General features: G+C 38.0%; 2 protein-coding genes across 9 annotated transcripts in view; one reads left to right on the forward strand and one right to left on the reverse strand.

The window, feature by feature from the left end:
* The window catches only part of LOC136350996 (diuretic hormone receptor-like), a 128,341-nt gene that overhangs the window by 17,883 nt on the left and 83,154 nt on the right, over positions 1 to 27,304 (forward strand). The window lies entirely within an intron of this gene.
* LOC136338676 (uncharacterized) lies at positions 1,883 to 4,753 on the reverse strand. The gene has a single exon (XM_066281287.1). The coding sequence runs from the start codon at positions 4,751 to 4,753 to the stop codon at positions 1,883 to 1,885; it is 2,871 nt and encodes a 956-aa protein (XP_066137384.1).

Consider the following 27,304-nt stretch of genomic DNA (forward strand, 5'->3'; position numbering starts at 1 on the left):
CCTCGCTTTGAACGATGAATAAAACAGATCTGGAAACTTTAAGTTGAAGTTCCTCTAAAAATTAGTCTTTATTTACTCTACGTTCAATAACGTTTCCTGTAGTTAAGCTAAAAATGTCTTTTTATCAAATTTTGTTTAAAAATGGTTATACTTAATCATTGCGCAGACATCTTACCACAACTAGGAAAGTGTAAGCAAAATTACCAGCGTTAGATATTTTATATCCAAACAGGTGGAGAGGAAAGGGAAGTTTAGCTCCCTGGCCACTACGTTCACCTGACATTACTTCCCTCGATTTTTTCATGGGGGTTTATTACAGAAACAATTTGTTCGAGGAAACCTACAACACAAGACGACATGAAACACAGAATCCGACGAGTTTGTGCTGCCGTTACCGCTCAAATGCTCGCAAATGTGCGATGCTCTTTTCATTATAGAATAAATAAATGTTTAGAAGTTAACGCAAATAATGTTGGAATATTCGTTTTTTAATTTATCTAATGATAATAGTTTATCATTTTAATCAGACATAAACTTGGTCGAGGACTTTCAAATTTGGTGTACAGGCTTAGATCCCTATTTTAAATATCTTTATTCTACAGGAAAATAGGTTTTTTGAAAATTTCCAAAGTGTACTTGTTTTTCTAAAAGTGAAATTATATTGGAAGTTAGCCTTTTACCAAGCAGGACTAGACCCCAAAAAATTAAAATTTAAATCGTAAATTTTTTTTACCTTTTACAAACATCGGTTCGTCCATCCGGGGACGCACGGTATGTGCATTAAACGTTTCTTGAATAATCGTTCATTGTTTAAAACGTCTTCGCTAACGTAACCATTTTGATAATGTGAATCGCACTTCGTTTAAATCAGTTTACATTATCAAACATCTGCTGTAACAATCTGATGGCATGATTCACGTCACAAAATTTACTCATGGTTGGACACAGGAGAGGAAAAATGATCTCTCGCTGATATTTCCTCACTTCGTGAATAATTAAGGAAAATAAATTGAACATTTCTCCTTTCACTTGCACAGTTTTTCCTTTGCAGATTTATGGTTCTTACGACTACCTAATTGAAAAATGGAACAAATGCATTTGATTTAAGATGAAATTGAAAAATGTATAACAACTCTATAATTATTGTACATTCAGTGTCATACCCGCAATGGTTCATTCAAAAATTGCTTTTAATTTTATAAATAAGAATGATTTACCTCTAAATGGAAATATTTGATAGATCGACATTCCTGAGGATTTCGCTTATGGACTCTAAAAATGGAAAAGTCTGAAATCCGTATAAATGTAGCATCGGGTGTTTTTAATGCTACTTAAGATATAGGATGTTGGTTATATCTTTGTAATAAAATCACAGGTCAGAGAGAAGGTATACAAGTTTACGTTTATTAACAAGGAATATACAGACTAATGAATGTAATGAGCGCGGACACGACGACTGCGTTACAATGACCGACCGTATCCCAAAAACAAGGGCAAGAAGAAGAGGGCCCTCCATGCCTTGTCCAATCTTAAGTACCAACGCCCATGGTGATAAACCATGGGCGTACCTTCGCTAGGGTGCCATCTGCACCATTTGCCGCATCAAACCGTGGCATCTTAGCCGGGAATTGGAACTGCAGCTGTGGGACCGACAAGGTCTATTGCGGGCAATCCCAGCACCGACAAAGTCCACTATATGCAGCTCCAATGCCGACCCGGTTTTATTGCGGGGATTTCCAACATCGACAAAGCATGGCATAGGAAATTCTCATGCTCTGGCCAATGCCTACCAGTGCCGTGTCTCAAAGGGTATTGCTATCTTAAAATTAATGAATATTTACAAAATAGGTACTAACTAGAACATAGGGTTAGTTGCGTAACCCTACATTCGGCCATCCTGCGGCGACAATTGTCCCCAATTGTCATCCTCGGATTCTCCATGAACAGCTTCCATTCTTTCTTCGAGGCCCATTCCCCATGGCTGGTTTGCGGTTCTTGTTGAATCTTCGGCGGCTTCTTCTTCCTGGGTCTTCTCTATCTGTCTCCTTGTCTCCTGCCGCAGCTCTTTGCGATCTTCCTCGAACCAAAATTGCCTTTTTACCAGCGCTTCGGTTTTGTTAATCCCGAAATGCCCTCGGTCGTGTGTCTGCCTAAACACTCGCGTTTCCATACTCCTGGGAACTACCACTAAACTTTTCCTATCCACATTTTCATACAATAAGTCATTGCTTAAATAGAAGCCGTCGGCCTCGTTGTGCGCTTTTGCCTGAATAATTTGCCCTAACTCTTCATCTTTGTTGTTCTCATATCTCAAGCGTGCAACCAAACCGCCGTCTTCTTCACTAATATACATAATTACAGGCAAAGAGTTCCTGCTTAGCGCATCTACAGGCGACATGTCTTTACCTAGCCTATGAACTACTTCATACTTAAAGTCATCTAGCAACAATACCCATCTTGCTATTCTTAAGCATAATTTCTCCTTTCTTATTGTCGCAGCGAATGCTTGACAATCAGTTACGATTTTAAATGGTATGTTTAGTGAATACGCTCTAAATTTCTCTAATGCCTTTATAATGGCCAGCACTTCTAATTCATAACTACAGTACCTGGATTCGGCGTCGGTCGTCTTACCATTAGCATAACGTATGGGGTGAACTTTGCCGTCGCTTTCATCTTTCTGCATTGAGATCATCCCGTAACCCAAACATGACGCGTCTGTATGTAGCTCTGTGTCTACCCCCACCCAATATATCTTCAGAACAGGTTCATTAATCAATGAAGCCCTCAATCTTTCGAATGCTTCTATCTCCTTTGCACCAAAATGAAACTTACAATCCTTTAACCTCCGATAGTCCACACATACCCGAATGGAGCCATCTTTTTTCCTGACCACGACAATTGGACTCGCATATTCAGAATTGGACGGCCGAATAACCCCTTCTGCCACCCATGCGTTCATAAGATCATTCATTTCCTTCCGTTCTGATGCAGCCAATCTACGCGGTCGCGAGGTTATGGGCTTGTCGGAATTCAAAATGATTTTAGCCCGTACGCCCACATCTCGCGTTGTTTCCGGTCTGTATTCCTTGATCATTTTTTCTATCCCCTCTTTATAGCGTTCTTCTTTACTGTGCTCTAAGTCAATCTCTTTTGCTTCATTAATAGCGTTGAATATATGGGGCTGCCTGATTTTATTAACATCGGTCTCATCATCGTCGTCCAACTTTAGAAAAGTGGTCTCCCCTCGTCGAATGCGAAGCTCGACGCGATCCAAAAAATCTGTCCCCAAAATAACCGGATGCTTAAGAATAGTGTCGGGTACGACATGAAACTCTACGGCAAAGTCATCACACCCTGCTGTCATGCTAGTGGTAAACGAACCCATTGTTTCGTTTACCTCAGACCCTACGCCCTCAAAACATAATTGCCTAGTTACTAACGGGGGTGATCCCAATCTCTGGTATTCCCCCTCACTCATTAGAGTTAGGTCACTACCCGTATCTACTAACGCTAAAGTCTTACCGTCCTTAATTGTCACCTCCTGTTGGCACCGTTCCTTTCTAAGTTGCGACACTACGTACACCTCTTTGGGCTTTCCCGGACACTCCGCGGCGATATGCCCAAATGTGCTACACTTAAAGCATTTTTTCCCTTTTTCCCTCAAGGGACACACCACACTCACATGGTCCTCGGCTCCGCAGTTGAAACAGCGCCTCTTCGCCACGTTTCCCGGAACTCCAACTTTCCCCTTGTCCTGGCTCTCCACACGTCCTGTTTTGCCAGTTTTCCTCTCTGTTGGTTTTACCTTGGACCTCGTCATCTCCTGCTTCATCATTTCGTAGTGCCCAAACCTTTCTTTTAGCTGTTTGATGTTTTTAGCGCCGTACAACACAGCTTTATTTACTGCATCATCAGGGATGCCCTCTATTATGTACTGAATGACCGCCCGCGCCTCAAGATTTGCTGGCGCCGCAATCTGCAGCATTATATACGCATATTGTTGGAGCGTTTCGTCGTGCTTCTTCTTCCTCTTACTTAGGTTCCTATGTACCTGCAGGCTATCCACGGCCTCTTCAAATTCGTCCTTCAGTGCTCTCTTTAGCTTTGCCCAAGTTTTCCCGCATCGCTCGTATTTGACAAACATGCTAGCTGATCCTTCCAGCAGCCGCTTGCAATAAGCTATCCTCTGGATCTCGTTCCATCCACACAGCTCGGCCATCTCCTCAAAATCTTCTAGCCATCGTTGTATATTTGCGTGACCATCGCCGCTGAACTTCTCCAGGGATCCTTCTACGTCTTTAAACGTCAATAATACACGCCGTGACACGTTCCGTCTTTGTGTCACTGGTGTGTACCGGGCGCGTTCGTCATCGGTGCCCTCGTCATCGTCTTCGTCGTTGTGATGCCCTTGGCCGCTAAACGCAGGATTCAGGACACGTGCGTCTCTGTGCCTATTACCTGTATCTGTACGTCTTACATCATCAGCAGCTTCGGCATCCTCATCGTCTTCTACTTCGTCGTCGTCTTCTTCATCGTTGTATGCTCCTTCTTCCTGGTCGGATACGCGGTCTCGCTCAAGTAGAAGCGCTGCTTTTAGTCTCGTCACCAATTCATGCTTTCGACCCGTCACCCTTAGGTTTCGTCGCCTGAGCTCCTCTCTGAGCTCTGACACCCTCTTTTGCGGAAGCCGGCTGTCTTCCAGTTCTACTACGGCGACACCTCTTGCGACCTGGTTAATTGTATCTTCCATATCTGGCTTTGTTTCTTTAATTAACACTTTCACACGCACTCCCGACTTTATACCTTTTCTATTACTGTGATCCCGGACAGGCCCCCAAATGTAGCATCGGGTGTTTTTAATGCTACTTAAGATATAGGATGTTGGTTATATCTTTGTAATAAAATCACAGGTCAGAGAGAAGGTATACAAGTTTACGTTTATTAACAAGGAATATACAGACTAATGAATGTAATGAGCGCGGACACGACGACTGCGTTACAATGACCGACCGTATCCCAAAAACAAGGGCAAGAAGAAGAGGGCCCTCCATGCCTTGTCCAATCTTAAGTACCAACGCCCATGGTGATAAACCATGGGCGTACCTTCGCTAGGGTGCCATCTGCACCATTTGCCGCATCAAACCGTGGCATCTTAGCCGGGAATTGGAACTGCAGCTGTGGGACCGACAAGGTCTATTGCGGGCAATCCCAGCACCGACAAAGTCCACTATATGCAGCTCCAATGCCGACCCGGTTTTATTGCGGGGATTTCCAACATCGACAAAGCATGGCATAGGAAATTCTCATGCTCTGGCCAATGCCTACCAGTGCCGTGTCTCAAAGGGTATTGCTATCTTAAAATTAATGAATATTTACAAAATAGGTACTAACTAGAACATAGGGTTAGTTGCGTAACCCTACATAAATGTTATTCCTTCGACTTGGCAACCCGATTGCCTTGAAAGGACTCAATAATGAACTACAACACCCGCCCAAAATAATAATTTCTGGACAGTTGAGCCAAAAATCGCCCGCCCATATCAAGAATTTCTAGCATTAAATAATCATTTTATTCATTACTACGATCATTTATTTTCTTACGTAGTGATTCACCCCTAATTCCGGATAAAGCTAGAGGTATCCAGGTAGATTTGTAGGGTAATAAAACTTCCATTCAATTTGGAGATGAAATATTTGCTGTCCGGAAAAAGCGAAAATCCTCCACTATAGCGGCATGCGGATTTGCATGATTTGGCCCTTTATCGTTCCCCTGTTAACTAAAAAATCCTTTCATATGGATTATAATAAAATCAGGTTAAATGTGGTCGTGAAAAAGGGGATAGAAAATTGAGGAAATCTAGTGAAAGTCTGTTTTATGACGAGGCAGTTGCGTTTTATGACGATGGTTTATACGGATTTTTGAAATGTTACTCTGATTTCATAAATATTGAAAAAAAAACTGCAGCTGCCGCGGCACTGATCACTGTTTGTTGCAAGCATTGCCTCAAAACTCCCCTAAAGGGTCTCTAAAAGGGCATTTTACCAATAAGCGATAAAATTGCCGCACTTCCGCATTCGCTATATCCACATTGAAAATGTTACATTTTGACGGCAGTTTGGACGGGGGTTATTATACGGATTATAGTAAGGGCTCGCTGTTCAAGAATCCAGAACTAAAGCTTCTTTGGTCTCTTCCTGGTATCAAAAAAACGCCATCTCCGGCCGCAATTTACCATTATTGGCTCGGCAGTATAGATTTTTCACTGTGGAAAAGCGTCTCTAATGGGGCCTTAACGATACTGCACTTGGTGGCTGCTGCGGTGTGATCGCTTCCACAACTTTTCGATGTTTTTTCCCTAACTTTAATTAAATTTTACAAAATTAATGCAACTCAGTGAAAATACCTATGAAGCCGCAAATTTAACTGAGCACTTAGGTTAATGAGTTTCATAATACCCTTCAGGTGGTACTTATCGCAATGCCTTATTGCGAATCTAGATTCAATATCCACTTCCTCATATGTGAGACTCATAAAGATTCCAAGTTACTATCGAAGAAACTTATAGTGTTCATATAATCGCCATTAAATGCGCTTTTACGACTGAGATAAAAATCGAAAACTGCGGTCTGATTTAGAACATATTGTTCCTCTTGTTATCTCAGCGGTTTCATTAGTGTCTTTGCAGTGGATAGAGGTGCGAGGGGGTGGGCTTGCAGTTTTTGATTGTGTGATGTAATTAGAAAAGTTTGCCACGGACATTGGGATTATTCTTACAAATGAAACGTACAGTAATAATTGGGGAAGGCTTTGCAATACGTCATGCAATCTAACAGCGAATTTAGTTAGTTAATTATTAAGTTTTAATTAATTACCGAGTGTAAAAGTGAAATTCCCTCTGTTATGGGTTCATTTTAAGTTGATTTTGAAAAGGAGAGTCGTTTTAAGGCCTTCCTTGAAACCAGTCTGAAAAACAGATTGAACACATAATTAAGGCAAATTCAGGCTTTCGTAAAACGCACACGGTTTCGGTTCATACGAGAGAGAAAACGAGTCACCCACATAGTCAGGTGTGCCATAGAGGTTGAGCTTTTTTGTAAATAGTTAATATATAGGGTGACCTATATGTATGAAATAACGTTTACATCTTTTGAAATATTGGAGATGGAAAAAAACATTTAAACAAAAGTTTTAGGACTGATTTTTTCGTATCTATTGATGACATTGAAAATTTTCTGTATCTCATAGTCTCACGTCTGGGATGTCTAACTTTACTTTATCAAATGGCAACCTATTATTTTTTGTCTTTTTTGGAATGGGGATCTCTTTCTATATACCCCCACCTAAAAATATTGGGCGGTTGCATTGGGGAAATATTCAAATAAAATGTAATAATGTTTTTACGTGCGCCTATGGCTACCGGTTTCATTGTTTGTTGCTTATTGAAAAATTGTTTATGTTTACTGATAAAGTGCAGTTAAGGTCGTACAAAATGGTGCATTTCATCGAAAAGGAACGTGTCGATATTTTAATAATGGTTGGTTTTGGAAACAGAAAAGAACCCAACAAGAAGAGTGTGTGCTTTTTAATGATGTTTATACTAACCGAGCTCCTATTACCCAATCTTGTGTGTCAAAGTGATAAAAAAATACAGGGAGACAGTCAGAGTTTGGGATACATTTAAGAGAGATCGATCAAAATTAAGGACTGACGGTAACAAACCATAGACGCCGGTACAAAAGAACCGGAAAGGGATTATAACGTCCCTCAGACTTCTGTTTGTAGACTCCTAAAACTGGAGAAATTTCATCCGTACAAAGTACACGTGTTGCAAGAACTTTCCAAGATGATTTTGATGGAAACTTACAGTTTTGCGAAATTATGAGTTATTTGTGTCACCAAAACCCACATTTTTTGCCCAAAATTTCGTTTTCTGATGAAGCGACTTTTATGTTGAACGGATCAGTCGACAGACATAATTGTCGAACTTGGTCGCAAAGGAGCCAACCTTTACTGGGTGATATAAAATCACACCCCACTTCCTCATAAAGTAAACTTTTGAACAGGCATTCTTGGTGATATCATTACTGGATCATTTTTCTTAGAAGAAATTTTGACAGCGAAGCAGTATTTTAATCTATTAGATCCAGAATATTATTCCTACAGTAGAAGACTCTTATGCAAATCAAAATGATATTTGGTTTTATGGGGCTCCGCCTGACGGTGGGTTAGAAGTGAGGAGTTATTTAAATAATATATTTCCTAATAGATGGACTCGAAGGACAAGAGCAGTAGAATGGCCTGCTCGATCACCTGACTTAACCCTCTGCAATTTTTTTTAACGGGCCACATAAAAAAACAAATTATGTAAGGATATACCAAACAATTTAAACAACCCGATGGCTCGAATAAATAATTCATTTCGGGAAATAAGTCATGAAATGTTGTAAATGCAAGGCAAAGTTTTATGCAAAGACTCAATTTATGTATTGCACATAACGGTCAACGTTTTGAGCATTTACAGTAAATTTCAATAATCCGCAAAAAATGAATCCGATAGCCATAGGCGAACGTAAAAACATTATTACATTTTATTTCAAAATTTTCCTCGTGCAACCCTCCAATCTTCCATGTAGTGACATGTAAAAAGAGATGCCCATTCCAAAGAAAAAGCCAAAAAATAATAGGTTGCCATTTGAAAAAACAAAGTTAGACATTCCAGACGTGAGCTTTTGATATATAGAAAAATTTCAAGTTCATCATTAGATGCGAAAGAATTAATCCAAAAACTTTTGTTTAAACGTCTCTTTTTCTATCTCCATTATCTCAAAAAATATAAACATTATTCCATACATATGGATCACCCTGTATATTTTTGGTGGTAAATGGGATTGTTTCAAAACTGAAGCTCTTCTACATATCAGCACATTACATTTCTTAAAAATCGAACCGTTAGCAATTTCTCAGAAGGCGAAAATTCCGAGTTTCCACCCACTACCCATTTTACACCAGATCTATAATTTCACTATGCTTCTTTGTCTGTTGTCCTGCAAATAATTATCAGTTTCTCTATCTATCTATCTCTCTCTCTCTCTCTCTCTCTCTCTCTCTCCTCCCATTTGTCTCGTATTTTTCGTCCAAATGTATGATGATAACCCCTATGGGACAAACTTTATTAGACTGAAATCTGGAGATCGTGCCGGCCATACCAATACATCTCTTCTTCCAATCCATTTTTCCGGAATTTGTTCATTGGGCCATTTTCGAAACAGACTTTATTATTGCCTCCCTATCAACGGCACACATTTTGAGCACTTAATAAAATGAATTATTTGATCTCAATAAGCTATTTGCACTAGTATATATTTTTCGTTCCAGTTCCCGACTCCATTAACCGATTTCAGTTTTCTGGGTACAGTTACATAGCAAATTGAATTCCGCTTACAATGATCTACCACTCGAATGGGGATGCCGTTTGAAATATCAAAGAGGGGATAGTTGGGGGGGGGGGGGCTGATACAATTCTTTCTAATGTCAAATTAAACTTCTTCCTAGATATCTATATAGATTTTTTGAATTATTTTAAATTTTCCTTTCAATCAAGATATATTTCGGGGGGGGGGGGGGGTCGTTTTGAATGATATGTCGATCCTGTATTTTCACGTGCGGTTTGCAACGCCTTCGAAACATAGATAGATTTTCTCAGCACGTCCAGCTTTCTCCTCTTTACTTTGGCAAAAGCAGTATGATGAGATTATTTGCAATTTCCAAACTCATCTTTAACGCAAATTCGCTCAGTTTAATTTCCACTGGTGCTTTCAGTAATCAGTTTCTAATTTTGATCGACAACCCTTCGATTAAAGATGAGCAGAAGTGGTCCACGAAGGTGAGTTATCTATAAAGTTCTTTAAAAACTTTACAAACTTAGATTAAAACCTCTATAAACTTTTAAGAGCTCCAAAAAGGTTTGCGCAGTTGCGTTTTTCTTCGCAGATTGAGGGGTGTGTAAGTTCTGGCCATATGACGCTTCAGAAACTTTTACAGGGATAAATTTAGTGCACTAATATATAAACTTGTTTTAAACTCTCCCTAATTCCCCAACAAAGACCTCACATATACCTGTAATGGATTTGCACATTGGCAACTCATGAAACTGCAGTTTTACTTCAAGTCTTTAATTCGCAAGGACTACTGTTAAAGGGTTCCCGCGACAAATGAAAACACGAAAACGACAATTTGATTTACGAAAATGGATTGTATTTAATTTCACTTATTTCAATAATGACAGAATTTGTTGGTCTAAATATGAAGAGGGAGATTGCTTAATTGGGAGATTTGCGAACTATGATTATGATCACATATCCGACATCGACACCGTTCCAAGACGAAGAGAAGAAAAAAAAAAGAGGAAAATTACTTCGATTATCTCTTAAGTAGTAAGCCCGAGGAAATCCCACCAGGGGCGCACCACCACCAATAGCCCTTACGGACTATGGCTACGCCGGATGCCATAAATCGCGGCCATTTGGCGAATATCCATACGAGTCGCTTTTCTGGGAATATTGCAGACCCATCGAACTGCATATCGTGGCAATAGTCCCTATTGAGAAAGCTTCTTTTGACTAGCAGCATATTTCCCAGCCATAAAGCACCTTTGGTTGTGGCCTGAGAAGCATCGTGATCTGGCACCCAGATGGTATTCTCAGAATAAGTATCGAAGTACATGGGCGTAACTTAAGAGATAAAGGTACAAATAATAAAAACAAAATAAACTATAAGAAAAACTAATAACTTAAAGTCCCTAACAACTACACGTATGGGAGTTAAAAAGCTTTTAGGTCTGTGAACAAAAATTTTCGCTCCTAACTTGAAGATAACTGAAGAAATGAAGTTTAAAAACATGGAAATACCTTTTCAATGTTATCTTCTGTATTTAACCTTATGATTAAGTGTCCCGACAGTAACAAATTTTTCTTTCGTCGATAGCACGAATGGCCTAATTCGGGAGATGTAGGAAAAAAAGGATACACGTCCGACATGGGACTTGTGGATATCCGGACCGCTTAGCAGGATAAATTCTTTGCCCTAACACGAATGGGGAGGTCTGCCAATTCAAGATACAGGAATTTTAAGCTAAAAAAAATTGCTGATATAATACTGACCCAAAATATGTTTCCTCTCGTGTTCGCTCAAAAATTTTAATTTTTTTTTGCATAGACCAATTTTTTTTGCATTTTTCACAACGCAGTGAATAATTATGTTTAGCCCATGGAATATGAAGCAAATTCCGTTCTAAAGATATCTTTGACGATTTTCTAGGGTTATGTGTGATTATGAAACTCAACGGATACTGCATATATTAGCGCAAGAACCTCCCGGCATATCTCACGCTTAACGATACCTAAATCAGCATTTAGAGACGAGCTTGCGTTGCCATAAGTCCCAAGAACAAATGGAAGGCCCAATATGGTGTTCTATATGGAAGTTATTTGATTGGTTGTCTAAAAGGTCCCAGTGTAGCTGAGTAATTGCAGCACTTTATGAAGCTAAGCGTAATTTAGAATCCCTCAGCGACTAAATCATTAATTTCAATTTCGCATTCGCTCTTGGCGTTTTTTATTCTCTTCGTTTCGAGGCTTTTTGGTGCCGTGTGTATTGCCGAAATAGGGTGTGTTGACGATTTTCCATCGAGGTCTATTTTTATCAGTTTTATTGAGAGATGATAGGAAATGCCAATCATCAATGTTGGGAAATTCGAAAACTAGTTATAAAAAGCGATAAACCGGTACACCATGGTAAAGGTAAAATCTAATTCGTAGTGAAAACAGACCCTGATTGGGCAAAGTAGGTATTTTGTCGGAGCACAAATACCTTTTTTGTATTAATTCGACATGCAGCGCGTTGATTTTCCCATGATTGTTTATACCAATTTGTGCTTATTCGGCGAGCAAATTAATTTCCATGCGTGTTCGCATACAAATATAACACGCTCGCGTTTCTTCAAGTGTACTTCTGGCTAAACATCCGAGTGAGAACAAATTTTAAATTAGCTTATTCCTGCTCCTGACAGTTTTATTAGAACGCGAGGTAATATGTTCAGCAAAAAATGGGAGATTTCAACTTTTATTAAACATTTTTTGAAATAATTACATACCCATGACAAGTGCCAGTTTATTGCTGCCGCTGCGGAAAAACGTTGTATACATAATGAAAAAATTGGATTTAACGCGAAATTTTACACGAAAGCGTTGCACGACAGCAACATTACCAAGAGAATTGGCATAAAACTATGAAAAGGCAAACACCGAAACTGTAAGCAGGCATCGACTTGAATAGCTAGAAGAATACAGCTATCGGATTTCCAACTTTCATTTCATTCGTTATACGGGGATGGTTTCAGAAGTACCCGGCCTGACATATAGATGGCGATTTTTTTGTTAAAAATTTGCGTATGTTACAAGGACCTAACCTTAAAAAGCTTTAGTCTAAAGTTTGACGTTGATTTGTGTTTCTTTTTGAGCCGTCACCAAGACAACGCACCACTCCCCACTTCCGTCATGGCGATGACCAAGGTCAATCAACGTGTTTCGAACTTTTTTCTCGGCCACCCTATTCGCCAGATTTAGCCCTCTCGGATTATTTTCTATTCCGTCGATTTTGAAACATTTGAAGTTTCTCGCTATAAACAGGGTATAGAACGTCGCTGGGAAAAGTGTGTCGGTCTCAAAGAAGAATTTGTTGACAAATAATGTAATAGTTTCAAAAACATTTTTCGTCAATTGTTTGGCTGGGTACTTCCAGGGTTATCCTCATATAATGAGATCAGGTCATTCACGTGAGTTAAAGACAAGTCCATTCAGACGCGCCTATTGCGCTCGTGACCAGAGGATGGTGGATGATGAAAATCATCTAGCATTGTCTGGACTATGCCCATCCTATGATTACTGAACTTTATGAACCCACGGATGTATTCGTGTAGCCGACCAATTATGGTGGATATGTAAAGAATATTTTTTATCCTCTGGCACGCAATGTTCATTTGCGCCATTGTTTCGTGGACAGTCAATATAAAATCGCGTTAATTTAACCATTGCTGAATCCCAATACCAATTCCGCAAAGTATTTTAATGATGTGGATATGCCCTTGTTGGCTAATCAGCCTTTTCCAACTCCTCCCCCCCAACGATTCGCTTAATGTCCGTCATTAGCAGTCTCAGTCAGAGCAGAAAAATTTTGTAATTTTAATTCAGTAATAACCTCTGCCCTCCAGGCATCGAAAATAATTAATGCATTATATAGTCACTGATATAAGGTGAATTAGGTCCAATGGTCATATTGTAATATCCTTTATTTGGGCCTTTGCCACGCCCCATTCAGAATGAATCGCCCTGTATAAATTAATGTATACAACGTAGCTAGAGTTTAGAGCTAACGTCTCACAATCCTACAGTAATTTTAAAAAGGTTTTAATAGAAACATGGAGGGTACATATTGAAGTGATACTAAAATGTACCGGGTGGGCATAAAGCTATGATGAAAGATACTTGCAATTTTTTAAATGTTACACTCTGTATATTTTTACATGTTTGCGTTCTTGGTGATATGCTAAACAGGTGTGTATTTTTCCGAGTAATCTGATATAATTTAAAGAGAGCTATGGATGTTGCTAACTGCGATAAATCGCGAAAATGATAATGTCAAGTGCCGATGCTTAATTATACAGGGTGATTCATTAAAAATGAGACAACAGAAAGTTGAGATTTTCGGATGTACAGGACATTGATAGTTAACATTTTGACTAATTTTTTTGTCATTATTTTGAAAATATCTAGACTAGAGACTTGAAATTTTGGAAAGGCAAATTTTTTAAGTGACAAATGAAATACGTTTCGCAATTTCCGCGCTGATAATAGAGGGCGCCACTTATGGTCAATTTATAAAACCTAGAGTGAATAACTTTTTACCCTGTATGTCTAACATGAAATTTCATTCGAAATCTGAAATAGCAGTAATTTTTCCATTAATTATGTATTCTTGCTTAATTTTTTCGAAAAGAAACTAACGACTGCTATGCTTAAATTCGATACTACAAGAAATTAAAAGCGAAGCAAACCAGATGTACTTTCATTTCCTAAAACACATAATTCGTCACCAAAAAAAAACATAAATTCAGATATTTTCAAATTAATGACAAAGAAACGAATTAAAAATTTAACTTTCAACACCCTGTACATATCCGAAACTATCAACTTTCGGATAAGGCATATTTTCTCCATTGGTCAAAATTTGACGTGTACTATCCCCAGCTGTCGGCTGTCCCATTATTAACGAATCACCCTGTAAAAGAGATGCGTAGTTCCATCTTCACGTTCATTCCTTGACGCACCATTTAGGTAATAGAAGCCTGGAGTGAGGTTGGTTCAAAGAACCCCTCAGCTCAATACGGAAACTGGTATTAGCAGATGTAAATTAACCCCTCCATTACCAAAGAGTCGAAATCCGAAAGTTCTTGTTACATTAATCCGTGTATGTACAAAGTTTTCATTAACCCAATTTCATCTTGTTTAACCGAGGAAATAATGGAAGCAACATGTTTATGAGCACTTGCAGGGGTTTAATCGCTATTCAAGCGTTTTGTTCACGTTTAGCATTTAGATAATACCTAGTGTCCCGCTATGAGTTGCATGTTATTGTTATGATGCAGAGAATTTTGCTTGCACAACCACTTTTTATGCACGTGCACAGTAATACCTCCCGAATGCAGATCCTCAATAAGATAAATAGGACAATAGAGCCACGAAAGCTCTCAGAAATGGAACAAGTAATAATATACAATCTACAAATAATGGACCCGCATTGTTGTACAGATAAACATTTCTGGGTTACATTGGCCAGGCCTGATAGAAAACGGTCACTGCGGTCTTTAGATTGATGGCTGTCCACTAATGAAGAGTATTCATACTAATTTTTAATAGCGCCCTAATGAAAAGATCTATGCTTCCGAAGTGAAGAGCAAATTACCCGATGATAAGCCGCTGCATAGCTTTTAAATTATCAAGTGAGTTCTAATTAACTAATTGGTTTTGAATATGCTCAAAGGAGGGTTTAAGGTCTTAGCATTATCAGACGTTAAAGCGGAATAGCAAATTACACTTTCTCCTCTAAATCGGCGCCTGTTGGAACGCTTGCTTATGATACATCATTTAAGCAAGCATTACATGCTGATACGTAACATTATTGATATATTATGGTACGAATTTAGCTTTACTTTGAGGTTATTTCAGTTGTAGCCTCGGGATGTTTATGTGAAATAAAATATCTTGTTTGATAATTTCTTCTAGAGTAATTGTTTTCAGACAGCACGTTCTCCAGTCTTTTCTGCTGAAACATAGGTGTCGATGCAATGGAAATTTCAGGCGCTTCATGCTGTAGTGCTTGACACGAAGGCCTGTGCAGTTCACGTTGCAAGCATCTGGAAAATATGAAATAACACGTCTAGACAAAAAGGAAAATTACAGATGCATTCGAGGAAATAGTTTTACTTGTTTGAGGTTCTATGGCATGGGATTTGGCATATGCTCCTGTTTTAACATACGAGGGTAGTCCCAGAAGTATCCGATCTAACGCTTAAAAAACAAAAATAGTGGAAAATGTTACATTATTTTCCAACATAGTCTCCGGTGAGATTGACACAATTTTCCCAGCGATGTTCGATAACTGGTTTATAGTATGAGGCATTGAACGTTTCAAAATAAGCATCAAACTCGTACTGCAGATCTTCATTATTGGCCAGTCTCTTTTCAAGTTTGGAAGTAGAAAATTATCCGAGGGTGTTAAATCTGGCGAATAGAGCGGGCGAGGAAAAAGTTGATTGATTTTGTCCATCGCGACGGCAGAAGTCTGGACGGGTGCGTTGTCGTGATGAAACAAGACTTTCGTTTTCGCCAAATGCGGTTACTTTTTCCTAGTTTCTTCGCTCAGACGCTGCAATAAATTAGTATAATATTTTCTCCATTTATTGTTTTTCCTTTAAGGAAATTGTCAATAAAAGTTAGCCCACGTGCACCCTGGAAAGTCGAAACCACCACCTCATTGGGTTGCCATTGCGGATGTCGTCTTGGCATCTCGTACGACCGCGTGTAGACTCTGCCATCTAACATTTTAAAGTTGTTAAAGTTAAAGTTGTTAAACAAAAACAACGAAGGAACAGATTCCCCCAGAATAGAATCTAATTCCGCTTTGATGTTGGATGGGTTAAGACCTTTGCACTAAAAGTACTGAATCACGAGTCGATCACAATTGTTTTTCATGGTCATAAAGTCTCTAAACTCGTTGACTTAAAGCGACTCCAAAATAAACACAAATCAACGTTAGACATAAGTTTTTTAAGGTTATGTCTTTGTAATACAAGCAATTTTTAACAAAAACGTCGCCATCTATATGTCAAGATAAGTACTTCTGGTACTATCTTCGCACGTATAATGGCATATAAAGCCTTTTTGCCCAGCCAGTTGTTACCCAACACTAACAAATTTTTGTCAACTATTTAATCCTTCTACACTTCATTTGTTACTAGATATTCTGCTGGGTGAATCTGGCAAAAAAATGAGTTTGATCTTAAATTTTAATTGGAATTTTTCAGGTGATGCGTATAAATTTGGGAAAATGGGAAAGTTAATTCTGTAAAATCCCAAAATGCACCAGCTTATTTGCATACCAGAAAATAAAATTGACAATTTTAAATAATAAATTACTTCAAAATACTCAAGAGCGCCACGAATTTTTGCTGTTTGCACCAATCGCTGCGCGATCATTTTTTTACCAACTGTAAGCGCTTTTTATTCGATATCGACTTTATAATAGAAAATATAATTTCTGTGCATTCAGAAACACACATATTTCGTTTAGAATAACAATGCGGAAGTTTAAAGATGAATTTTCCTCACACCTGTTTCCTTGCAGAGTACAAAAGTTAAATTCGAAAAATGTCTGCGGATCCAGAAACGTGGTCCATACATTTTTAATGCACCTTTTTACGATGGACATGATGCTATTTCCTGTGACTTTTATTATCCAGGAACTAGATTATATTTGAGAACAAAGTATCCCAATACAGCAAAATAAATTGAGGAAAAACATCGATTATAGTAACGTTCAGGCCCAATATTTCCAGGTCAGGGTCATCTCTAAAAATTATACTAAGTAATCTGTCAAATGCGCAAAGGTTTACTCAGCCATTAATCACCTTTCCCTAACCATTCGAATCTCATTTTGAGACAGCCCCAGGCGGGCCTTCATTCCCTGGAATTGTTTGTTAAACACAGAATTATTTGTATTTCCATGCAGTGTATTGTATTTCACAAATTATGAAGAGGTTCATAAAAAAATTATGAAATATCCATAATTTTCAGGTCGTAGGCAAATGGGCTAATATAATATTCATAGGCCCGAGGTTACATAATAACGAAGATTCGTGTGACAGATTAAACTCTGTAGGCATTAGTATGCATATGGGCAGGACAACTTTAATGTTGTTGCATGGCATTAAAGGTTGCACTTCAGGAATCTGTCGCGTTGCTGAATAAATGATTAAGTTTGGAATATGTTTTGCTTATGCTGCTTTTAAAAAAATAGTTTGTTGATATGTTGTCACGAAGCCTGAATTATAAGGCTCCTTAGAAAGCAGTTTTCCTGAACGGAAATTGGTGCTATTGTTGAAAAGTTTTTCAATAAGGTCTGGCGAATGTTTTAATCTCAGCTCTAAAGCCGTAGAAAAATCTTTGATTTATTTCCGACCTCACTGGGTGTACAATGCCATCCTCTCCAACCAGACTATTTAGAGCTCGTACAAGATGAATTTTAAACATACCAGCTTCATTAACTTTGGGCTGAGAATTATAAATGAAAGGCTTTAATTCTTCGCTTTCAATCTGAAAGAAACATTTACCCCTCAGTAGCTTTTGTGGGGTTCTGAAAGCATCTTGGGTACGGTATTAATATAATTAAAGTAAGAAATTCACACTTACCGGGTCTACCGGTACGAAATTAGCGCTATTTTGTGAAAATAAAACACAATTATAACAAGGAAAGAAAAAAAAATGTTTTCGAAATATTGACCATTGCTTTCTACACATTTTGACCCCCTTTCTGGCAATTTATGGATACCACGCCAATACAAATGTCCCTCTTTGGTATCAAACCAATTAGACACCCAATATTCTACTTCTTCGTGGGAATCGAAGTGCTTTTCAGCCAATGCGTGTCCCATCGATGAAAACAAATGTTAGTCCGAAGGAGCCAAGTCTGGTGAATACGGCGGATGGGGTAGCAACTTCCAGCCAAGTGTTTTGATGGTATCCTGAATCGGTGTTGCTTTGTGTACAAGTGCGTTGTCATGGAGCAAAATTACCTTCCCGTGTCTTCTGGCCCATTCTGATCGTTTTTCGATCAATGCATTGTTTAAATTAATCAATTGTTGTCGGTAGCGAACAGTATTAATGGTTTCACCAGGTTTTAAAAGCTCGTGGTGCACCACACCTTTCTGATCCCACCAAACACACAGCATTGCCTTCTTGCCGAATCGATCAGGTTTTGCAGTCGATGTTGATAGTCGTCCCGAATCAACCCATGATTTTTTCCGTTTAGGATTTTGAAAATAAATCCATTTTTCATCTCCAGTAACAATTCGATGCAAAACTGATTTTTTTTCGTGCCTTTGAAGCAAAATTTCACAGGTGTTTTTTCGGTTCTCCATCTGTCTTTCATTCAATTCATGCGGCACTCATTTTCCACACTGTTGGATCTTTCCCATAGCTTTTAAACGATCAGAAATTGTTTGTTGTGCGACATTTAACATTTCTGCAATTTGCTTTTGACTTAAAGTGTCATCTTCATCCAATATTGATTGCAGTTCGGCGTCTTCAAACTTTTTTGGTGGTCTGCCACGTTCTTCATTTTGCAGTTCAAAATTGTTATTTCTGAATCGTTGAAACCATATTTTGCATGCTGCTTCTGATAAAGCATAATCACCATATGCCGCGACAAGCATTCGATGCGACTCTGCAGCACTTTTCTTCAAATGGAAGCTAAAAATTAATGCTTTCCGCAAATCATCATTTTGTGGTACAAAATTCGACATTTTTGGCACAATTAAATAATATATTGTTATTTGTTCAAGGACTTGATTCGTACTAAATATGTTTGTCAGTTTGCATACCAACCAAGCAAACAAAAAAAAGGTTTGTTTACAACAAATGCCCTATATCGAGACGTTTATATCCTGACGCTCACTTCATGCCGGTATACCTGGTAAATGTGTAAAGAATGAGCAGATTGAATATAAATTTGAATCTATAATCTTTCGCCGAAATTCAGGAAGGCTGGATTGGAAATAACCCAAATGTTAGTCAGTGTAGCACGAGTCAACAAAGGCCCGGCAAGATTATTTATACGGTCTGAAAAATCATGAAAAAATACAAAAAAAATAATGCTTGATGTGAAAAAAACCTGCGGGAATATAAACAGAGAGAAAAAAGTTTAAATGTTCGTAAAATTCTCGACCTTCATCGCTCTGATGTTTGGTTAAGGAAAGTCAAATTTTAATGATGCGATTTGCCTAAATGTTGACAAAATTGATGCTGCCTAGCTTTCTTACTAGATTTGGTTCGTTCTGTTCAACTCATTATATATTTGGATTTCCGTACATGAACTTTAAAATGTCCATGCGCTAGCCCAAAAGAGTTTTTAAACCGCTTCCGTCCAATTTCCAGGCAGGTTGGAACAACCGTCTTGAGCATAATTGTGTTACCTTATAGAAATTGTCATGAATCTGAGCAGTAAACCGCAATAACTGGGTAACATCTCATGGAAGAATGATAAAAAAAAAAGCAAAACCCGACTTTAACGAACCTAAAGTCCAATCAATTCTTAGATTCGATTAATTCAGGTAGATCAGTTCTCTAATTCGACTCTGAAGCCAATAAAGCCTTCCAAAATGTTCATCCGGTTCAATCAGTGAGCTGTAACAATGCCGTAACCCTTTGTAAGGTTGCGCGTCAATGTATTTTAGTACATGCAAACCCGCACATGTTAAGTATGCATTAGTTCAATGTTTCAGTGACTAATTAATCAAGTTTTTAGCAATATACCGTCAGGCTCCGGAACTTGAATGCTTTAGATAATTTGAGTTATAATTAATTACGTTGAATATTGTTCCGGAATCGAAGGCCCTATGATCACAAGGGAGGAGTTTGGTCATCTCATGCAACTAATACAAGGATGGTCCCAGAAGTATCTGACCTGACATATAGATGAAGATTTTTTTGTTAAAAATTCAATTATATTACAAAGACCTATCCTTAAAAATTGATTTGTACTTGTCTTGGAGCCGTTTTTAGCGACCGCTTTTAAAGATTTTCTGAACATGGAAAGAATCGGTCATCAATGGGTGGTTCAATACTTTCTTTTGAAAGTACATCCCACATTAAAGCGGAATTAGATTCTATTTTCGAGAAATCTGGTCCTTCATTAACAACTGTAAAATATTGTGTGGTAAATTTTAAACGCGGTTTTACAAGCAGCTAAGTCGAATGCCACAGTGCATATATGTATATATGTAACAACACTCCAGATTTTACCTCTTCAAACATTGTGTAAAAAGTACTGTACATCGCATGTTGACCGAAAAATTAGATATGAGAAAGCCGTGCGCAAAATGCATGTCGCGATTACTCCCAAATGAACAAAAACAGCGCAGTGGGGAAGTTCCACGGAAATGTTTGGCGAAGTTTTGCAGCAAAACTTCCACCCTTCTGTCGTAGCGACGGCCAAAATCAATCAACTTGGTTTCGAACTTTTTCCTCAGCCCACCTATTCGCAAGATTTAGCCCCGTCAGAATATTTATTATTTCCAAACATCAAAAAATAGGTCGGTGAAAGAGAATTTGACAATAATGCAAAAAAATGGGGTACGAGGTTCATGCCTATATTGAAATATTCGAAGCTTCTTACTATAAACGAGGTATACAACATCGCTGGAAAAAGTGTGTCGGTTTCAAAGGAGACTTTGTTGAGAAATAATGTAATATTCTCCTTTTTTTTTCTTTTAGTGTTAAATGAGGTACTTTTGGAACTATCTTCGTAATTAACTAACGTTAGTAACCTTTCCCTCGCCTTAGCTCAACACTAACCCCAAATGGTTTCGGTATTCAACATCCCTTCTGTACTTATTGTAAATAGTCACTTAAAATTACCTCTTTCTCCTGTGATTTTACGCAGAAATAAATACCTGGAAAGAGACTCTCAAGCTTGACAAAACGTCTCCTCATTACCCAAAATGTAATTCCTCCTTCTTTAAATGGATCTCCGCGTTTTTCACTTTCCAGATCCTCAAACGGAAATGCCTGGAGAAATACTGTTATGGAAAACGTTTTCTCTTTTCAGTAGTTTTGAGAGTAAATAACGGGTGATCATTAAAAAAAACGCGGTAAGTGTTGAGGCGTAAACTTAGGGCGTTAGTTACAGCGATACGCGTTTTATTTACACTTTATAATATCATGCTTAGTGGTTAAAAATTACGACGATATACGGGGCAAAAGCGGAACGAGTCCATTATGTCACCAGTTAGGAAATGAAAAATAGTTTGGTGTAGCGAGTGGGAGTCTGCGGAACGAGCGAAGTCGGGTCCCGCAATACGACACGAGTTAAACTAATAAAATAGGCATTTTATCATCGCCCTATTGCCGTGAAAACATACGAAATGGCAAAATATGTTAAACGAATATGTGGTGACCCAAATGAACAAGGTGTTCAGAACAGCAGTTGAACCGCCCTGTATAAAAGTTCTCTCGGAGACATCTTCGTCGTGGTCAATTGGTTTTGAACGACTGTAAATGTCGCAATCATTCAAGACGTCAGGTCTTGTTTTGTTTCCAATGGCGTTTCATAAACCAGAAATTTTACATGTCCCCATAGAAAGAAATCTAAAGGTGTTAAATCGGGTGACCTAAGAGGCCACGAATCTGGACCACCGCTGCTTGACCTAATATTGACCGAACTGAGGATTCACATATTGACTAGCTTGAACAGGAAAATGTGCAGGCGCACCATCAGTCGCAGCCATATTTTCTGCCTTTCAAGAAATTCCGGTTTGAAAATAAATAATATATCGCCGTAAAATACATTTTTGTTCATAACTGTCTTAAAGCATAAGAGGACATTTGGGACACGGGTTCTTATACTCAGATGTCTTCTTGTGTTATATTCACCGATCTCTAAAATTTTTATCCCACAGTTCTAAAACTCCCTATATGGAGAGCTTTTACTGTATAATTGTTCGACATTAGAATTAGTTTATGAGAGAAGAGTCGTTAACACCGCCTCTCACGCTTTTGTACCTAATGCGGTAATTGTAAAGAATAAACGCTTGGTAAATAAACACGCATTTACTTTACTTTCAGAATGGATCTCATACCGAATGTTTGCCAGGAAAATGTAAAGAACAAGGCATATGTCAGACAATTTACAAAAAGGAAACGCTCTGAATACTCGGTGTTACAATTTTCCCCATCTTTTAATGTTACTCCTATATTACGTCCTCGGGATACTTTAGTGCCAGGCCATGTCAAAAGATGTATACGGCAGCTTTGTGCTCTAACAATAGGAGTGTGTGTCTAGTGCAAACGGAAAATCAGCACTTCAGTAGCTACTTTGACCTTTAACTGTAGCTATATGGCGAAAACTCCTATGCATACATACATCTCAATATTTATACCAGAACAAAATTAATCAAACAGCAAAAAAAAAGCGTGGTTTAGGCATTAACATCGACTTACCATTAGGGATATTTTTATCGAACTGTATGATTAATGAATAAGGGCGTTAGTGTTTGTGACACATCATTTCGAAGGGCGGACCTTCGTTTATCCCTGAAGCCATTGCCAAATAAAAGGTTTTAATATATTTCCATTGTTTTGACTAGATGGTTTCGCATGTGCTCTGGGTTGTGAAGAAATTTTTTTCTGAAGAATCAAAAACGGTGATTTAATGGGAGCTCCAGGAGTAAAAATTGAGGTTCCCAGGTTCCTATTCCACGTCGCTTTCACATTTCATATACAGCCTCCCCTGAAATATCCACGAACATAGAGAGATGATTTACCATTTTGAAGGTTCAATTTATCGTCTCAAGAAAGGTAGGAAGAGAGTCCTAGAAGTACTCGACCTGAAAAAGGGAAAGAAATTTGAGAAATATTACACTATTTCTCAACATGTTCTCATTTGAGATTGACACACGTTTCCCAGCGATGTTCTATAGCCTGTTTATAGTAAGAAGCCACGAATGTTTCAAAATAGGCACCATTCTCGGGCTTCACCTCTTCATCATTGACGAATCTCTTTCCAATTAAGAAACAGAAAATAATCTGATGGGACTAAATCAGGTGAATGAGGTGGTTGAGAAAAAAAGTTCAAAACCAAGTTGATTTTTTTTGGCAATCGCAATGACAAAAGTGTGGACTGGTGCGTTGCCTCGATGAAATCAGAATTTTTCCTACAGTTAGAGATAGTCAGTAAAAATGATCCCACTTACACAAAACTTCTAAAAAGGACCTTTTGGCATATCTGTGAGCAGCTGCTCCTGAACTTTCTCTAACCGCGGAACAAATACCAAAGGCCCTATCCACAATACAGACCCGATTTTAAGTCTGCGTATCTACAAATGTCCTCTAAGTCTGGCGCTTCCTTGCGAAACCAATGTCTTGGGCTTAAGCATACATTTCGGCTTACATCTAAATTTATGTTGGACCAAGAGGTCAACCTAGGTCATTTGCGACCGGGAAATAGGGCAAGAATGGTGTTAATCTTCCACTACTTTAAGGAAAAGTTCAATTTTCTTTAAATCGGGTCGCGCTAACGAGCGAGAACGCTCCAAATTTGGTTTAATAAGAGTAAACTTTCATAACCACCGTATGAACATATTGTGAAGCAGGTATTATATAGCCCTAAACTTCGTAGTTTAAGCACTGGAGGAAGCTTTCGAGATTATGCGGAAAGCGATCTTTTATCGCGCATTGATTACGGTTGAATGAACGATGCCAAACGGAATTCGTTAAACGAGTACGGTTAAAGTATCGAGTTTCGCACAGGGTGGTTACAATACTTTTCCTACGAACACGTATTCTAATAAATTTCTTATTTTCTGTGAGTTCGAATAAATATTAACATGCGGTATCTCGCGAAACAAAGTAATGCGGACTTATGCGCATATGAATTTGGCCTTGGTTGACCTTAGAATATATGAATAAAATTTTGCTACATAATTTCGGGACACCCTGTATACCCTCTACAGGGGTGGTCATCTATACACAGAGGAAAAGTCTAAGGATATTTTTACAAATAAATTGAACTTTTCTGAAATTAATGAGAAAATAAAGTTATGTATTTGTGATATCAGAAAGTGTTTAATATTTAGCAAGAGAAATATGTCTAAGTCATATTGATTTATTCATAAATTGTAAATGTATCTAAAAACGCCCTTCTTTTAACTTAACAAAACATTCTCAGCACCAAGAAAAATGAAGTCTAATACAAAGCATGCCCTCCACGGTTATTAATTACAGACCTAATTCTGTCGTCCCTACTCAAAATGATATTGTTGATTTCCGCTTGTGGTATTTTTCCCCATACTTCTAACAATAGCCCCCGGAATTCGAAAACATCGCGAATGTTGCCAAATGTGGCGAAACTATTTTTTCAAGCATGTCCCAAACATGCTCAATTGGATTCAGATCTGGCGATTGTGCTGGCCATGGCAATGCGATGATTCTTTCGTCGGTCAACCAGGCTGATTGACGAGCAGTTTTTTGGCACTTCATCTCATCCAGGGTTAAATATTCTTGTTCCATGGTAAAACACAGTATTTACAAAGTACCTACTAAACTACAGCGAGCATCGAAGGAAAGAAATTGAATCGACCTGATAAGTTAGCAACGCACAATATTCTAACTTTCTCATATCCGCAAGAAAACTGTTTATGTGCTTTTAAATTTTCTTAATCAATTGAAGTATGTATACGGAGTGAGCACTTGCAGTACAATTGAAATATCTTGTTATCGGTTTTATGATTTTAAAAAAACATCCTTAGATTTTTCTAATATATGTATTTCACCTCTAAGAAGATCCCACTAACATTACAATTTAAGCATGCAAAAAAAACATTTTTTCGAAAAACGTACATTTTTAGTCAATATGTGCTGACGTTTATACTACAGTCTCTCCAACATTACAGGGCGATTTCAAAGTTAAAGTTATCCTTTCACCAGGATTTCAAAAAATAAAATTTTTTTCTCGGAAGCTTTTTCCCAATTTCAACATCAACGGAGATACAGGTTGCCAAAGTTTTATTTAAAAACTTAAAATTTATTAGTAATTGCCAAATCACTTGAGATAATTAAACGAAATTTTTTAGGTGTTAGTAATAGTCAAATAACATTGGAACTATCACTTCGGCGATTTTACCAGAAAACAAGTTGAAATAATTTTTGAGTTTTGGCTAAATTTCTGAATAACTAAACTAGCTTTTAAAAAATATCAAAATCAATATCAACATTTTTTAATTCAATAGTAATTTTTATTTTTAGAATAATCAGTGACGTGCCATTAAAAAAAAATATATTAAACAACTTTTTAATACGCGCACCAGTGGTAAACTCAACAATAATTTTATTTCTTGTGGAATTTCCTTCCCACGCAGTTATTGACACCTGCAAAATTTGCTTAATTATCTCAAGTGATTTGGAAATTATTAATAAATTCCAATTTTGTAAATAAAACTTGGATACCCCGTATCTCAGTGAATGGTGATATTTCGAAAAAAGGCCCAAAGGAAAAAATCTAATTTTTTGAAGACCTATTTGTTGGTAAAAGGTCAACTTCAACTTTGGAATCACCCTGTATAATCGGCGTATGAATACTTGTTATCGTAATATAGTGCATACTCCTGTACCTGCGATACTTAAGAATGGCAGAGGCGTAATTTGGTAAATTGATCCTACATTTTATTGCCTCTTTGAAAATAGGAGCTTCTAATAGCATTTCAGGAAAAGATCCTCGAGGCGTGCCTCCCACGCATTTTAATGCATTGGAATTAGCACTGGAGCCCCATATATTATGGGAAAGAATTCTCGTTTTTGCTATCTTACACAAGAACCACGTGAAAGCTAAATTCGTCGTACAAAGTGCACATTTATCTGTTAAGTGCTACTTCTGACTCCAAGTGTTCTGGCCTTTATGGTAATTAATGGTACGCAATCACCGTGTAAAAGTTTGCTTCATGACTGTAAAAGAGGGCTCGGGTTGATTGTTCGAAGCCAGGTAAATGTACATTGTGTTCCCGTCTTGAAGCATTTTTAAAAGAGCGGAAGGTATGAGAAATTTAATTAAAACACTACCATTGAAGCCAAGGAACCTTATTTCAACTGGGCTTAATATTAATTCTTCCTGAGAAAGAACTTACAGAAAGGGAAAATCGTTTTCGATTAAACTCAATTTTTGTGCTTCTTAAACCCCATGGCTGCGTCAGCGAGAAAGCCCAGAAAATTAATTTTTTCGTTTATTTTGTTTTGGAATAATACCCCACACACAAGTGGAAGTTGTTGGAGCGGGGGAATTACACGCTATTCTCAGTTAAAACTAACCAGAAACAACGTTCACCCTTTCATCAATTATTCGAACGATCGCCCTTGTTAAAGTTTCGGCATCTCTCACCGTCTTCAGAGCCTGGGAAGAATTATTGTCAAAAGAAGAATAACGAAAGCTAGCAAATGCTACTTCGAGTAGTCGCCAACATATAATAAAATCTTAGCCACAAAACACTCGTTTCAATAAATAATACGCGCTTCAGCTTAGGCAAATATTTGTTTAAATTTTCCCCTTTTCAAACCGCAATCAAACTTTCCTCATAATCCCTCATCAAATAAAACACCAGAACTCTAACAGAGAGAGAGAGAGAGAGAGAGAAAGAGAGAGAGAGAGAGAGAGAGAGAGAAGAAAGATCAAAAGTTAATAATAACAGTTTTAGTTGCTTATAGGTTTAAGGGGTATTTGCTGAAGTCAGGTCAAATATAGGGAGGGAAGTAAACTTCGAAGTAAGCACAGACTTTCCTATTATTTAGTTTTCTTTGTAGACGATATACATATATCGGAACTTTAGTTTGGAGTTGATTAAGAATCGAATTGCTAATGTTTGTTTTAACAACCATATATCAACCCAGTTTCTATGGAGGGCCCGAATCTGACCGATACTCATTT

This window comes from Euwallacea fornicatus, chromosome 4 (genome assembly GCF_040115645.1).
Source record: "Euwallacea fornicatus isolate EFF26 chromosome 4, ASM4011564v1, whole genome shotgun sequence".
Classification (NCBI taxonomy): Eukaryota; Metazoa; Arthropoda; class Insecta; order Coleoptera; family Curculionidae; genus Euwallacea; species Euwallacea fornicatus.